Here is a 12,361-nt window from a genome sequence, read left to right as displayed (position 1 = left end):
CTGTGAACAAAGCCGGGGAAGTGGGGGTCTTGCTACTCTGTCTGCCACCTTCCCCACTGCCCTCCAGACCCTGCAGCCAGCAGCCCAGCTGTGGGCTTGAGATGAATGGGCACAGCCTGGCTGCAGGGAACTGTCTCGTCTCTCAGGGGTGGAGGCTGTGTCTCCTCGCCTCTCTCCACCTCCCCACAGGCTCTGGCACAGGATCCTACAAACAGGAGGTGCTCAACCAACGCTCAGACCTCCAGCAGGTATCCCTGTGCCTAAGCCTCCTCCAGGTAGGCTCACACCTCCTGGGAGAAGCAACCCTGGGGAGCAGAAGGCAGGCTTTTTTGGTTATACCAGAAAGCAAAGGACGAGGCTGCTCCTCAGTGGGGCCCATCTACCCGACATCAGCTCTGCAAGGCCAGCTAAAGTCTGGCAATGAAAACATCTGCCGTTACCAAAACCTTCTCATGTATAGGATCTCATTAACCCTCACTGTGACCTTATAAAGAAGGTGTTGGCTGGGTGCAGTGGCTCACACCTGTAATCCCAGCACTTTGGAGGCCGAGGCAGGCAGATCACAAGGTCAGGAGATCAAGACCATCCTGGCTAACATGGTAAAACCCTGTCTCTACTAAAAATACAAAAAATTAGCCAGGCGTGGTGGCAGGCACCTGTAGTCCCAGCTACTTGGGAGGCTGAGGCAGGAGAATCGCTTGAACCTGGGAGGCGGAGTTTGCAGTGAGCCGAGATCACACCACTGTACTCCAGCCTGGGTGAAAGAGCAAGACTCCATCTCAGGAAAAAAAAAAAAAAAAAAAAAAAAAAAAAAAAAGGAAGGTGCTGTCCCATTTCACAGATGGGGAGCTGCAGCTCCCTGAGAGGTAAGCAGTCATCCAAGTCCACACCCGGACAATGGGCGCCACTCAGGCAGTTTTCCACTGCACAGCCTCACCATCTCCCAAATCCAGGCTGTCCCACCAAGCCACAGACCTGAGCAGCTATGAAAGGAGCCATCCAGCTCACAGAGTCCTTTGTGCCATGGACTTTGAAATTATGTAGCGCTGAGTTCAAATCCTGGCTGTGCTCTGTATTACTAGCTGTGAGAACCTGGACATGGGACTGAAGGCCAGGGCCTGCCTTCCTCTCTAGAAAGGTCCCTCCCTGGGCAGCAGTGAAGACTGAGGTGAGAATGACTACAAAGCTCTGAGCGCAGGGCCAGGCACAAAGCACAGGCTCCAGGGCAGTGACTCCTGGGCTTCCCACAGGCGTAGGCTCCCTGGGCTAGGGGCCGCCTGGGGAGAGAGAAGCTCCCAGTGCTCTGACTAATCCAGACACTTCTTCCAGGGCTGTGAGCCCCTCAGGGTAACAGGGGCTGGAAACCCCTCCCCTGAAGGGAAGCTCATCTGGGAAAAGAGGGAGTCCAGAGAACAATGCCTCGACAGGCCAGGACCAGCACCTCCCCCAAGTCCCAGGGACAGGGAGGAAGCAGGACAGCAAACAGCCCTGGGACCTGGCTGCTTGCATCAGCCACAGCATTAGTTTCCCACCAAGCCTTCTCAATGCGGCACGCGGGCTATGAGTGGACAGTTTCAGTCACACTTCCTCTTGGCTCCGTGCCACCCACTACTTCTGCAGAAGTCAAGAGCATACCTAGAAGAGTCTCTCCACTGTGTGCAGGGTGGGAGCAAGGGCTGGGCTTGGCTTTCTAAGTGCCCTCAAAGCAAAGAACACCAACCAGGGTGAAAACCAGCACTCCACCTCCTCTCAGACAAGCCTCAGCTCCTCTGAACCCACGAAAGCAGACAGGGGGAAAGGAGGGCCTCGGTTCCCACGGTGACATCTCTTTGGCCAGTGCTGTGTTCAACACTTCAGGCTATGCCCCTGGGAGTTCACGTGGACAGGGGAGAAGGCCTGGATCCCAGTTAGGAGACCAGCTCCTAGCCAGAATGGTGACCCAGAGAGATTGTCTGCTCTTTCTAGGTCCGACTGCCTGTTTAGCACAAATAGGCCAGGGCCTTATTGAGCTAGAGGACAGAGGGAGATGGGCCTGGAGGCCAGGAGCACGGTCACGCCTAGCACACTGCCCTCACAGCACTCCACGCCCTGGGCCCTGGAAAGGGAGGTTTGTGGAGGGAGGAGCAGGCTCAGCTTCCTTTCAGGGATGTAGGGAGAAAACAGCTACAGAGAGAGAACACAGCCACAGGCCACCAATGCCCACACTTCAAACTTTGTAAAATTTGAGATTCCTTGAAACGTTTGTGACTTCCAAGGAAAACCTTTGAGGCAAATGATCCGGGGGCTGGTCTTGGGAACATGTTTCACTTCCCAGCCAACTCTGGAGGAGGGAAGCCCAGGGATTTCATGAAGTGATGGCAGCTTAGAAGGAAAATGGAAAGCAGAGCTTACAGGAAGGAGGAAAGCACCCTTGCAGAGCTGACCCAGGCCAGGGCTTAGCTCCCAGAGGCCAGTGCTTTGTCACACCAGCTGCTGCTGACCCACCAGCGGGGAGCCTGGAGATTTGGTGAGATGGTGCTGGCCACACAGAACTCTGACCCAATTTGATGAGAGCAGCCAGGAAATTCAACTGTTCTAGCTGCAGCTGCTATGTCAGTTGTGGCACCAGTGCTGCTGGGAAGCCTTTTTGTTTGTTTGTTTTTTGAGACAGAGTCTCACCTCTGTAGCCCAGGCTGGAGTACAGTGGCACAATCACAGCTCACTGCAGCCTTGACCTCCTGGGTTCAAGCGATCCTCCCACCTCAGCCTCCTGAGTAGCTGGGGACCACAGGCATGCACCACCACACCTGGCTAATTTTTTTGTATTTTTTGTAGAGATGGAGTCTCACCATGTTGCTCAGGCTGGTCTCAAACTCCTGGGCTCAATAGATTTTCCTGCCTCAGCCTCCCAAAGTGCTGGGATTACAGGCATGAGCCACCATGCCCGGCCCTTTCTTTTTTTTTTTTTTTTTTTTTTTTTTTTTTCCAATAGAGACAGGGTCTCACTATGTTGCCCAGGGTGGACCACACTGGCTATTCTGGCTATTCACAGTCACAATCAAGGGGCACTGCAGCCTAGAACTCCTGGGCTTAAGTGATCCTCCCACCTCAGCCTCCCAAGTAGCTGGGACTATAGGGAAAGTCTTCCTGATGACATTACTCCCAGGCTCTCTTCTCTGCACTCCCTTCCCCTGTTCCTGGCCACACAAGTTGTTCTTCTGCTCACCCTGTGCTCTTATTCAAATGATGCTTAAATCACTGGCAGATTCTTTGAGGAGTGCCTTTAGAGCCCATTGACAAGTATACAAGAACACTAATCTGTGACCCCAAAAAACATCCTGTCCCAGCTTCATTATCCACCTTCTTCACCACATGAAACTCTGAAAAACTCCCAGCTACTTGCAAAAGTAAAACTGCTAGTTACCCCATACATGCAGTATTTACTGGATGTCTACCACAGGCCCAGCACTATGCAAGGTGGTGACTCCATAGTCAAAGGACTGACTGGGGTCATTCAGGACTGTAGTCCTCACCAGAGGATACTCCCTTCCCACTGCCATGGGTGATCAAGCGTGGCATTCTCCTTCCAGCCTGGGAGGTCCGTGTCCTGTGAGGCTCTCAGCATAGACCCCAGTACGTGGTAGGCGAAAGCTCAATAAATGAGGTGAGGGGTGGCAATAAGGGAGAGGGAGGAGAGAAATCACACCCAAATCTTCCCAGAACGATTATATAAACAAAGGCAGCTCCCCTTTATGGGCAACAGCTCCCTGGAGGCATCTTAGGCCTAGGACAGCGCCCACTTTGGACAGCTGGACTTCCATTTCTCCCTACCACCCATCGGCTCTCGCCACTGCCCCTATCTTTCTCCCCTCTTCCCCTCTAAGCTTCCCATAATATATAGGAACACTACAAGGGCAATAAAGTGTATGAGACATCTATGAAGAAGTGAATCCCCAATCACATTGCCCACGTGTATACCCTGATCTGGGGAGAAGGCAGAAGCAGGAGGTGATGGGGCTGGGCAGAAACAGTGGAAGAGCACATCCAGGCAGCCCACAGAGAGGGACAAAGAACAAGGAACGAGGGTCTGCTTGTGGGCACCTGGCTGGATGCCAAGGGCAGGAGAGAAGGGGACACTCCTGGGGAGCAGCAGTAGGTCAAGCTGACCCATCAGGACCAGGGCTGTGCCCACATGCTGGAGAGAAGGTGAGAGCACTAGGGGGCGATGGGGGGAATGGGAGAGCATGATCTCCCTGAGTAGACTGGGGCCCCACAGCAGCAGGTCTCCTTGTACAAGGATGTCTGCAGCTCAGCAAACTGGGAGTGAAGCCCAGGGAGGGACAAGGGCACCAGGGCATCACTCACAAGCAAGTTGTCACAGATGCCACTGGCCACCTTCCCCAGCGTGTTGGCATCAAGAGGAGCCACCAGCAGGAGGTCTGCCCACCTCCGCAGGTCAATGTGCAGAACTGGGTCAGAGCGGCTCTTCCACATCTGGCAGAGGGAAGAAAAAGGGGTCAGTGTGGAGGAAGTGGGATGCAGCGCCAAGGCAGGCCAGGAGACTGAGAAGCCCACTGACCTGCCCTGCCCAGGCCAACCTCCGTTCCCTCCTGCAGCTAAGCTGGCGAGCACTAGCCATGGAGCCAGCAGCCGAGAGAACCAGGCCAGAGGAAACAAGCGCCCCTTGTCTCTCTGAGCTACTCCCTTCACGGTTTGGCTTTCAAGAGAACTGACATCTGGCAGGGAGCTCCCGGCCTGTCTGCTTGAGGCGGATGCTTGGGTTGTCCAAGCCAGTGGAAGGCTCTGGGGCAGTGAGAAATGGAGGGGGTGGGGGCAGGGAAGACAGACCAGCCGGAAATGTTCTAGGCTGAGAATGTTTGGAAATGCCTGGCAGGGAACCCCTGTGAGGCCCACACTCAGTGTCTGGTGAATCAGCCAGTGCCCACCCATCCGCAGGGGAGATGCAGCAGAGCCCAGTGGCCGTGGGAAGTGAGGCGTTCTCTTTAGCCCTGACGCCAGGAGCCACGTGGACAAGGGTGGTGGGAACAGAGCTCCTCTGTGGTTTCATCAGCCCAGATAAGTACAAGGACACTCAACCTCAGGCACCAGGCCAAAGCCCAGCTCCGCCTGGGCTGGGAGGAGACTAGGGCCTCCTGCAGGCCAGAAGCTAGACAGATGTTTTCTTCATTGCCTCTGCCCAGAGGGCCCTGACCGTGGATTTGAGCCCAGCCTGTCTGTTCCAGCTGCCAGACCATAGGCTGCAGGGAGGACTGCTCTGTCCTGCTGGTGGAAAGTCAACGGGACTCAGCCCAGGAGCCCCCAGCACTGACCTCCCATTCATCAGCATCGCTGTAGAGGGTGACAGGAATGTCCTGGGGGCTGTAGAAATGTTTGGCTCTCTCAGTTGTGACCACTGCTACTTCCAGCTGTCACCAAGAAAAAGGGGGTGGTGGGGAGGGAGGAAGAAACTGTTACCAGAGTCACAGGCCTGGAGGTCACAGGAGGGTCAGGGCAGGCAAGTACTGTCTTCACAGGCTGGCTTTAGAGAGGACTTCCCTCCTTAGCTGCAAGCCCCATGTCTGCTTAGCTACTTCTGCTGTCACCCAAAGGTCAGGCCCTACCAGGTGTGGCTGTTTCACTTCCCTATCTGAGGGGCTGCTGAGGAATGAGTCACCAACTGCCCATATATACAAAGCTGCAAGCTCCTGCCACTCGGGCAGAGGGAGGCCCAGGGGCAGAGGCACGCAAGTGACAGGAAAGGAAGTCAAGGCCAGGGCTGCAGAGGCCACAGCAGGCAGGAGGGGCCACCCAAGGAGGCTCATAGGTCCTGAGTTCTGTGCCACACAGCAGCCCTGCCCTCTGCAGGCCAAGGCACTGGAGGCTGAGGCACAGCATGTCCTCTGTGCATGCATGCCCCCAAGAGAAGGCAGACAGTGTCCCTTCACGTACTTCTAGGAACATGGGCACAGGCTGCAGACAGGCTCCTGGAAAACCCAGCTTGTGTGTGCCCTACACTCATGGGGTGAGAATGAGGTTTACCCGCACACTACCCATTCACTAAGAAATTACTAATGCAAACCAGGGCTGCCTGCAATCTGCTTAACAGAACACATGGCTGTGAGAAACAGCACCCAGGAGTGTGAAGGGCACTAGATGGGTTGGTCATCATTTGTAAAACAAGAATTTTTTTTTTTTTTTTTTTTTTGAGATGGAGTCTCATTCTGTCGCCCAGGCTGGAGTGCAGTGGCATGATCTCGGCTCACCACAATCTCCGCCCCCAGGTTCAAGAGATTCTCCTGCCTCAGCCTCCCAAGTAGCTGGGATTACAGGTGCACACCACCATATCCAGCTAATTTTTGTGTTTTTAGTAGAGACGAGGTTTTTCACCATGTTGGCCAGGCTGGTCTCAAACTCCTGACCTCAGGTGATCCACCCACCCGAGTCTCCCAAAGTGCTACGATTACAGGTGTGAGCCCACCCCAGTCTCCCAAAGTGCTACGATTACAGGTGTGAGCCACCGCACCCAGCCTGTAAAACAAGATTTTAGACTAACAAGCTGGCAAAGTACAGGGGCCCAGAAGAAGTAGCTGGCAGGGAGAGGGGAGTGTAGGAAACCACATCTTTGGGGGAAACCAATGAGTCAGGAGAGGACATTTGTTTCTCTGGACATTTATCCAGAAAAAAGAAAAGTCAAGGGTGGCAAGGACAGAACCATCGAGCAGCCAGAGCTATAGTCGTGGGCCATGTCTGGGCCAGACCCAGCCTACAGACATGCTGTTTGGCCTATACAAGATCATTAACATTTTTGAGCCAACATGTCCAAGTTGGGAGATTTTGCATAGAAAATTCAATTTCCTCAGTTCTTGTGAAAAGCTGAAGGCTCGGCGCTGCTGGACACACATTCCTACCTGAGAGCGACGTGGTGCCCTAAGGCCTGCCTCTCGCTCTGTAGAGCGTGCCCATGCCAATTTCACCTTGTCCTCATTCTTCACTACTGTCTCTCTGAGGCACCCCCTCCTCGCTTGCTTCCTGTATATTGTACAGGACGGAGTGAGTGACACATTGGCACGGCACCTAGGCAAAAAGCTAGGACCAAGGAGTAGAAGTCTCAGAGAAGAAGACTAAGGAAGAACTTCAGAAAGTCTGGGGTTCTGAGTTCTATTAACTTGTCCATTCTCCATCTCACTCCCCCTTAGGATCTACCATGCCCAGAACCTGCAAAAAAATCCTCAGGGACCTTTTCAGAGGTCCGTCACTTATTTATTTATTTACAGACAGGGTCTTACTCCATTGCTCAGGATACAGTGCAGTTGCGTGATCACGGCTCACTGCAGTCTCAACCTCCCTGGGCTCAGGTGATCCTCCCATCTCAGCCTCTCGAGTAGCTGGGACTACAGGTGCATGTCACCATGCCCAGTTAATTTTTTGTATTTTCGGTAGAGACAGTGTTTCACCATGTTGCCCAGGATGGTCTCAAACTCCTAGGCTCAAGCAATCCACCCACCTTGCCTCCCAAAGTGCTAGGATTACAAGCATGAACCACCATGCCCAGCCTAGAGGTCATTTAAACCAAACCCCGACTGAATGCTGGAGTCCCCCTAGGATGACCCTGAACAAGTGTTGCCCAGTTCTGAGTGAGATGGCAAGGGAGGGCTGCCTTATCCCTCCCCAGAACCCAGTCCTAGAGATGCCACTGGGCCAGCACAGGTGGGGAGAGTAGGGCAGGGCAGGGTGGGGCCATGCTGAAGGCCTGTCTTTTTCGTGGGGAAGACACAAGGTAGTGATAAGGTAAAGGAGAGGGCATAATAAGTCAGGGTAACCATAAGAAGAATAACCTACACCTTTCAAACCCACAGAAGGAAATTCAATCTACACATAAAGGATACAAAAGGAGAAAAAGAAGCAGAGAGAACGTATGATAAACCATTTGGCCGGGAGCAGTAATGGGATTACGCTCATGCCTGTAATCCCAGCACTTTGGAAGGCCAAGACGGGCAGACTGCTTGAGCCCAAGAGTTCAACACCAGCCTGGGCAACATGGTAAGACCCCATCTCTACAAAAAATACAAAAATTAGCCAGGCATGGTGGTGTGCACCTGCAGTCCCAGCTACCTTCGGGAGGCTGAAGTGGGCAGACCCCCTTAAGCCTGGGAAGGCAGAGGCTGTAGTGAGCAGAGATCAAGTTACTACACTCCAGTCTGAGTGACAGGGTGAGACCCTATCTCAAAAAAAAAAAAAAAAAAAAAGCAAGCAAGCATTAAATAAGACAGCATAGGTTAATTCTAACATAATAATAATTATAGTAAATATATAACAGGCTTATCTCCTTGATTAAAATTCAGATTCTCATCTTGGATGTTGTTTAATCCATCAATATGTTGTCTAAAAAGATATATTTAAAGCAAAAGAACATATAAAGGTTAAACAGAAGAAAAAGCTTTTAGTTAAAATAAGGTAAACTCTGCTCCCTCCCAGAAACCCACTAAAATAAAAGCAAAGTAATTTTTTAGAAAAGATCTAAACTCAGCCGGCCGCGGTGGCTCACGCCTGTAATCCCAGCACTTTGGGAGGCCAAGGCGGGCGGATCACAAGGTCAGGAGATCGAGACCACGGTGAAACCCCGTCTCTACTAAAAATACAAAAAAAATTAGCCGGGCGCGGTTGTGGGCGCCTGTAGTCCCAGCTACTCGGGAGGCTGAGGCAGGAGAATGGCATGAACCCGGGAGGTGGAGCTTGCAGTGAGCCGAGATCGCGCCACTGCACTCCAGCCTGGGCGACAGAGCGAGACTCCATCTCAAAAAAAAAAAAAAAAGTAAAAAAAAAAAAAAAAAAAAGAAAAGATCTAAACTCAGTGGCTCACGCCTGTAATCCCAGCACTTTGGGAGACTGAGGCAGGCAGATTGCTTGAGGACAGGAGTTCAAGACCAACATGGTGAAACCACATCCTTAATACAAAAAAATTAGCCGGCATGGTGGCGCACACCTATAGTCCCTGCTACTCTGGAGGCCAAGGTGGGAGGATCACTTGAGCCCAAGAAGTCGAGGCTGCAGTGAGCCAAGATCATGCCACTGTACTCCCACCTGGGTGACAAAGTGAGACCTTGTCGAAGAGAAGGGAAGGGGAGGGGAGGGGAGGGGAGGGGAGGGGAAGGGAGGGGAGGGGAGGGAACTGCCGGCGCGGTGGCTCATGCCTGTAATCCCAACACTTTGGGAGCCTGAGGTGGGCGGATCACCTGAGGTGCGGAGGTTGAGACCAGCCAGAAACCCCGTCTCTACTAAAAATACAAAATTAGCTGGATGTGGTGGTGTATGCCTGTAATCCCAGCTACTCGGGAGGCCGAGGCAGGAGAATCGCTTGAACCTGGGAGGTGGAGGTTGCAGTGAGCCGAGATCGCGCCATTGCACTCCAGCCTGGGCAACAAGAGCTAAACTCCGTCTCAAAAAGAAAGAAAAGAAAAAAAGAAAGAAACTCCCAAGAACAAAAAGAAGAGGAACAACCACCAACAGTAGTTAAGACGTGCCAATGAGCTTTCAGAAGATGGAAGTGAAAGGAAGCACTAGCAGAGCAGATCCTAAAAGATTAGATTAGATTAGATTAGATCAGATCAGATTAGATTAGATAAGAAAATATCCAAAGCCTACACAGTAACTGAGACACAAGCCAATTAGAACCCAGGAGCCTAGGACTTGAGGAAGTGAGTACCACAAAGGTGAGCACGAGGAAGACAGCTGAATACAAAAGGACTGGTTCCTGACCTGTGAACAGCTAAAGTCCCCCCAGCTCTTCTTCCCACCCCAGGCAGCCAGACATACTACCCTTGAAGAGTTAGCACAACAGAGGACAAAGGAGTCTTGGAGCAGAAGTGAGTATCTATAGACCAAACAGAGAGACCCAAGCCTGCTTCCCCTACTTGACCCTAAGAATGCTAGGTCAACCAGGCAGGAGACTACTGGTCTGGAAAAAACAAATAACCCTGGGAGTAGGGAGATGTGGTAGGGAAGGAAACCTTCAGATATGGAATTCAGAGGTCCACCAACAAAACATTTCAATACCAGATGAGTACCCTGGCAGTGAAGACAGTTTCCAATCAGCTTTTGGCACCCAAATAAGAACAGCCAAGGAGTATCAGGTATTTGAGGAGAGCCCTCTAGCAAGAAAGAGATTACACAAACAGAAAATAGAAACCCAGCGGCAATGGAGGGAGAAGAAAATTTAAAAATGAGAGATTACACCCAAAAAACAAGAACATAACACTTTTTAAGATGAATATTCAAGGAACAAAAAAGAACTCTTAGAAATTAACATTATAAACAGTGAGATAAAAAATTCAACACAAGTTTAAAAGAAATCTTCCAGAAAGGAGAAAAAAAAAGATGGATAATAGTAGAAAAAAGATGAGAAAATCTAATCAACTCAGTAGGTTAAAAATTTTGATGATTAAAGAGTTCCAGAGAGAACAGAAAAATAGAGAGGAGATAATTACAAAAAAAATTAAAAATAAATTAAATTTTCCAGAAATGAAGAACCCACAGGTGAGAGCCATTTACTCTGCCTGCAGGGGTGGGAGAAGGCATCCCCACTGTTAGGTTCATGAAGAAACCAGAGCATCATGTCTATCGATGCAGCCTGAACCCGCAGCAGCTCTTCTGGTGGCCACATCCCCCTGCTGATGTATGGAGTTTGCAATCAGCAAAAACTCAAAAAAATTCTTCTCATTCATGCTGCTACTAGGCGCAAGCGCCAGGCTGTATCTGAGCAGTTATTTTTCTGGTCCCAAATGCAGTCCCTCACATGTCCCTGGCAAATTTCCCCTTATCAGAGTTGGCCTGCTGTTTGCTCAGCCTACAGAGAGCTCCTGAGAGCTCAATCCTGTTGCTCCTCCTCTCAGCCAGCACCACCATCAGTAGCCCCCAGAGACACTAATCCAAATTATGAACAGAACAAAGTCAAGGGCAGAGGCCATCCACAAGGTTCACAGAAGTGCGTGTGGCAGCAGAGCAAGGGGTAAGAAAGAACCAAGAAGAAACTGTTTCCAAGTTGGATCTTTCACTGGTTATAACATGCTGACAACATCCCCAGGCAGTCTAGGAAGAGGTCCTAGGATTCCATCAAAGGCCTCATCTAAATCGAAAAATACTTTGCTACTATCCAAAACATAAACTAAAATCAATATGCCTTGTTCCTAGTGATCCCAATCTAGCTTTTCTTAGCATTTACAAGCCTCATCTGTAGCAATTTGCAGAGCTCACCTCCTTCACCTTTTTGATAAATGGACATTAGCCATCTCCTGCCCCTGACCCCTTTTGACATTTCCCACACTTCCTGTAGGTCACCAACCACAGTTCCCTAGCACCCCAGGAGAGAACTTTCCCAGGACAGGAGATGAATCACCCACCCTCAGTTCAGGTCCCTCCTACCACTACAAGCTCAAAAGAGAAGATGAACAAAATGAGATCAAAGAATCCCTCCATTTCTTTTTGTTAAAAAAAAAAAAAAAGAGAGAGACTCACTTTGTCACCTAGGCTGGAGTGCAGTGGTGCAATCTCGGCTCACTGCAACCTCCCGGGTTCAAGGGATTCTCCTGCCTCAGCCTCCCACGTAGCTGGGATTACAGGTGTGCACCACCATGCCCAGCTAATTTTTGTATTTTTACTAGAGACAGGATTTCACCATGTTGGCCAGGCTGGTCTTGAACTCCAGAGCTAGGGCAATCCACCTGTCTCTGCCTCCCAAAGTGCTGGGATTACAGGAGTGAGCCACTGCGCCCAGCCCCTCCCATTTCTTCTTGTCCTCTGCTAATGTTACCATTGACCTCCAGCACCAGACACTGCTTCATTGTTCTTCTTCCAAATACATAAAACAGCCCTCTCGAGCCTCCTGAGTTTTGCCACAAGCTTCAGTTCACCCGGGGGGCTCTGGACCACACTCTTCCTTCATCTCTAGTTACGTGTCCTCCCTTCCACTTAACTGTTTTCCAACTCCTTCAACAGAAGGTTTCAGGTAGCCAGAGACCACATCTCTCCTGATACACTGCCTGCTTCTGCTCATGGGACCCCCATCTTTCATTTCTAAGAGCTTCCTAACCATCCTGAACTATTTGCTACTTAAGAACATCCCAGGTGGCCGGGCGCGGTGGCTCACGCCTGTAATCCCAGCACTTTGGGAGGTCGAGGTGGGTGGATCACGAGGTCAGGAGATCGAGACCATCCTGGCTAACACAGTGAAACCCCGTCTCTACTAAAAATACAAAAAATTAGCCGGGTGTGGTAGTGGGCGCCTGTAGTCCCAGCTACTCGGGAGGCTGAGGCAGGAGAATGGCGTGAACCCGGGAGGCGGAGCTTGCAGTGAGCCGAGCCGAGATCGCGCCACTGCACTCCAGTC

General features: G+C 51.2%; 4 protein-coding genes across 6 annotated transcripts in view; 3 read left to right on the top strand and 1 right to left on the bottom strand.

Annotated features, from left to right (window-relative positions):
* Window positions 1–12,361, bottom strand: part of CSK (C-terminal Src kinase) — a 278,351-nt gene that overhangs the window by 1,189 nt on the left and 264,801 nt on the right. For all 3 annotated transcript variants that reach the window (XM_050799867.1, XM_050799870.1, XM_050799869.1), the window contains 2 exons: window positions 5,310–5,405; window positions 4,345–4,473 (listed from right to left, as the gene is read on the bottom strand). In XM_050799867.1, coding sequence (XP_050655824.1) covers window positions 4,345–4,473; window positions 5,310–5,405 — 225 coding nt within the window. The remainder of the gene's footprint in view (window positions 1–4,344; window positions 4,474–5,309; window positions 5,406–12,361) is intronic.
* The window catches only part of ULK3 (unc-51 like kinase 3), a 297,486-nt gene that overhangs the window by 75,513 nt on the left and 209,612 nt on the right, over window positions 1–12,361 (top strand). The gene's annotated exons all lie outside the window — the stretch shown is intronic.
* Window positions 1–12,361, top strand: part of SCAMP2 (secretory carrier membrane protein 2) — a 427,899-nt gene that overhangs the window by 213,802 nt on the left and 201,736 nt on the right. The gene's annotated exons all lie outside the window — the stretch shown is intronic.
* LOC126960028 (cytochrome c oxidase subunit 5A, mitochondrial) overlaps window positions 1–12,361 on the top strand; it is a 254,695-nt gene that overhangs the window by 122,230 nt on the left and 120,104 nt on the right. The window lies entirely within an intron of this gene.

Source organism: Macaca thibetana, chromosome 7 (genome assembly GCF_024542745.1).
Source record: "Macaca thibetana thibetana isolate TM-01 chromosome 7, ASM2454274v1, whole genome shotgun sequence".
NCBI lineage: Eukaryota > Metazoa > Chordata > Mammalia > Primates > Cercopithecidae > Macaca > Macaca thibetana.
This window is presented reverse-complemented; position numbering and strand designations above follow the sequence as displayed.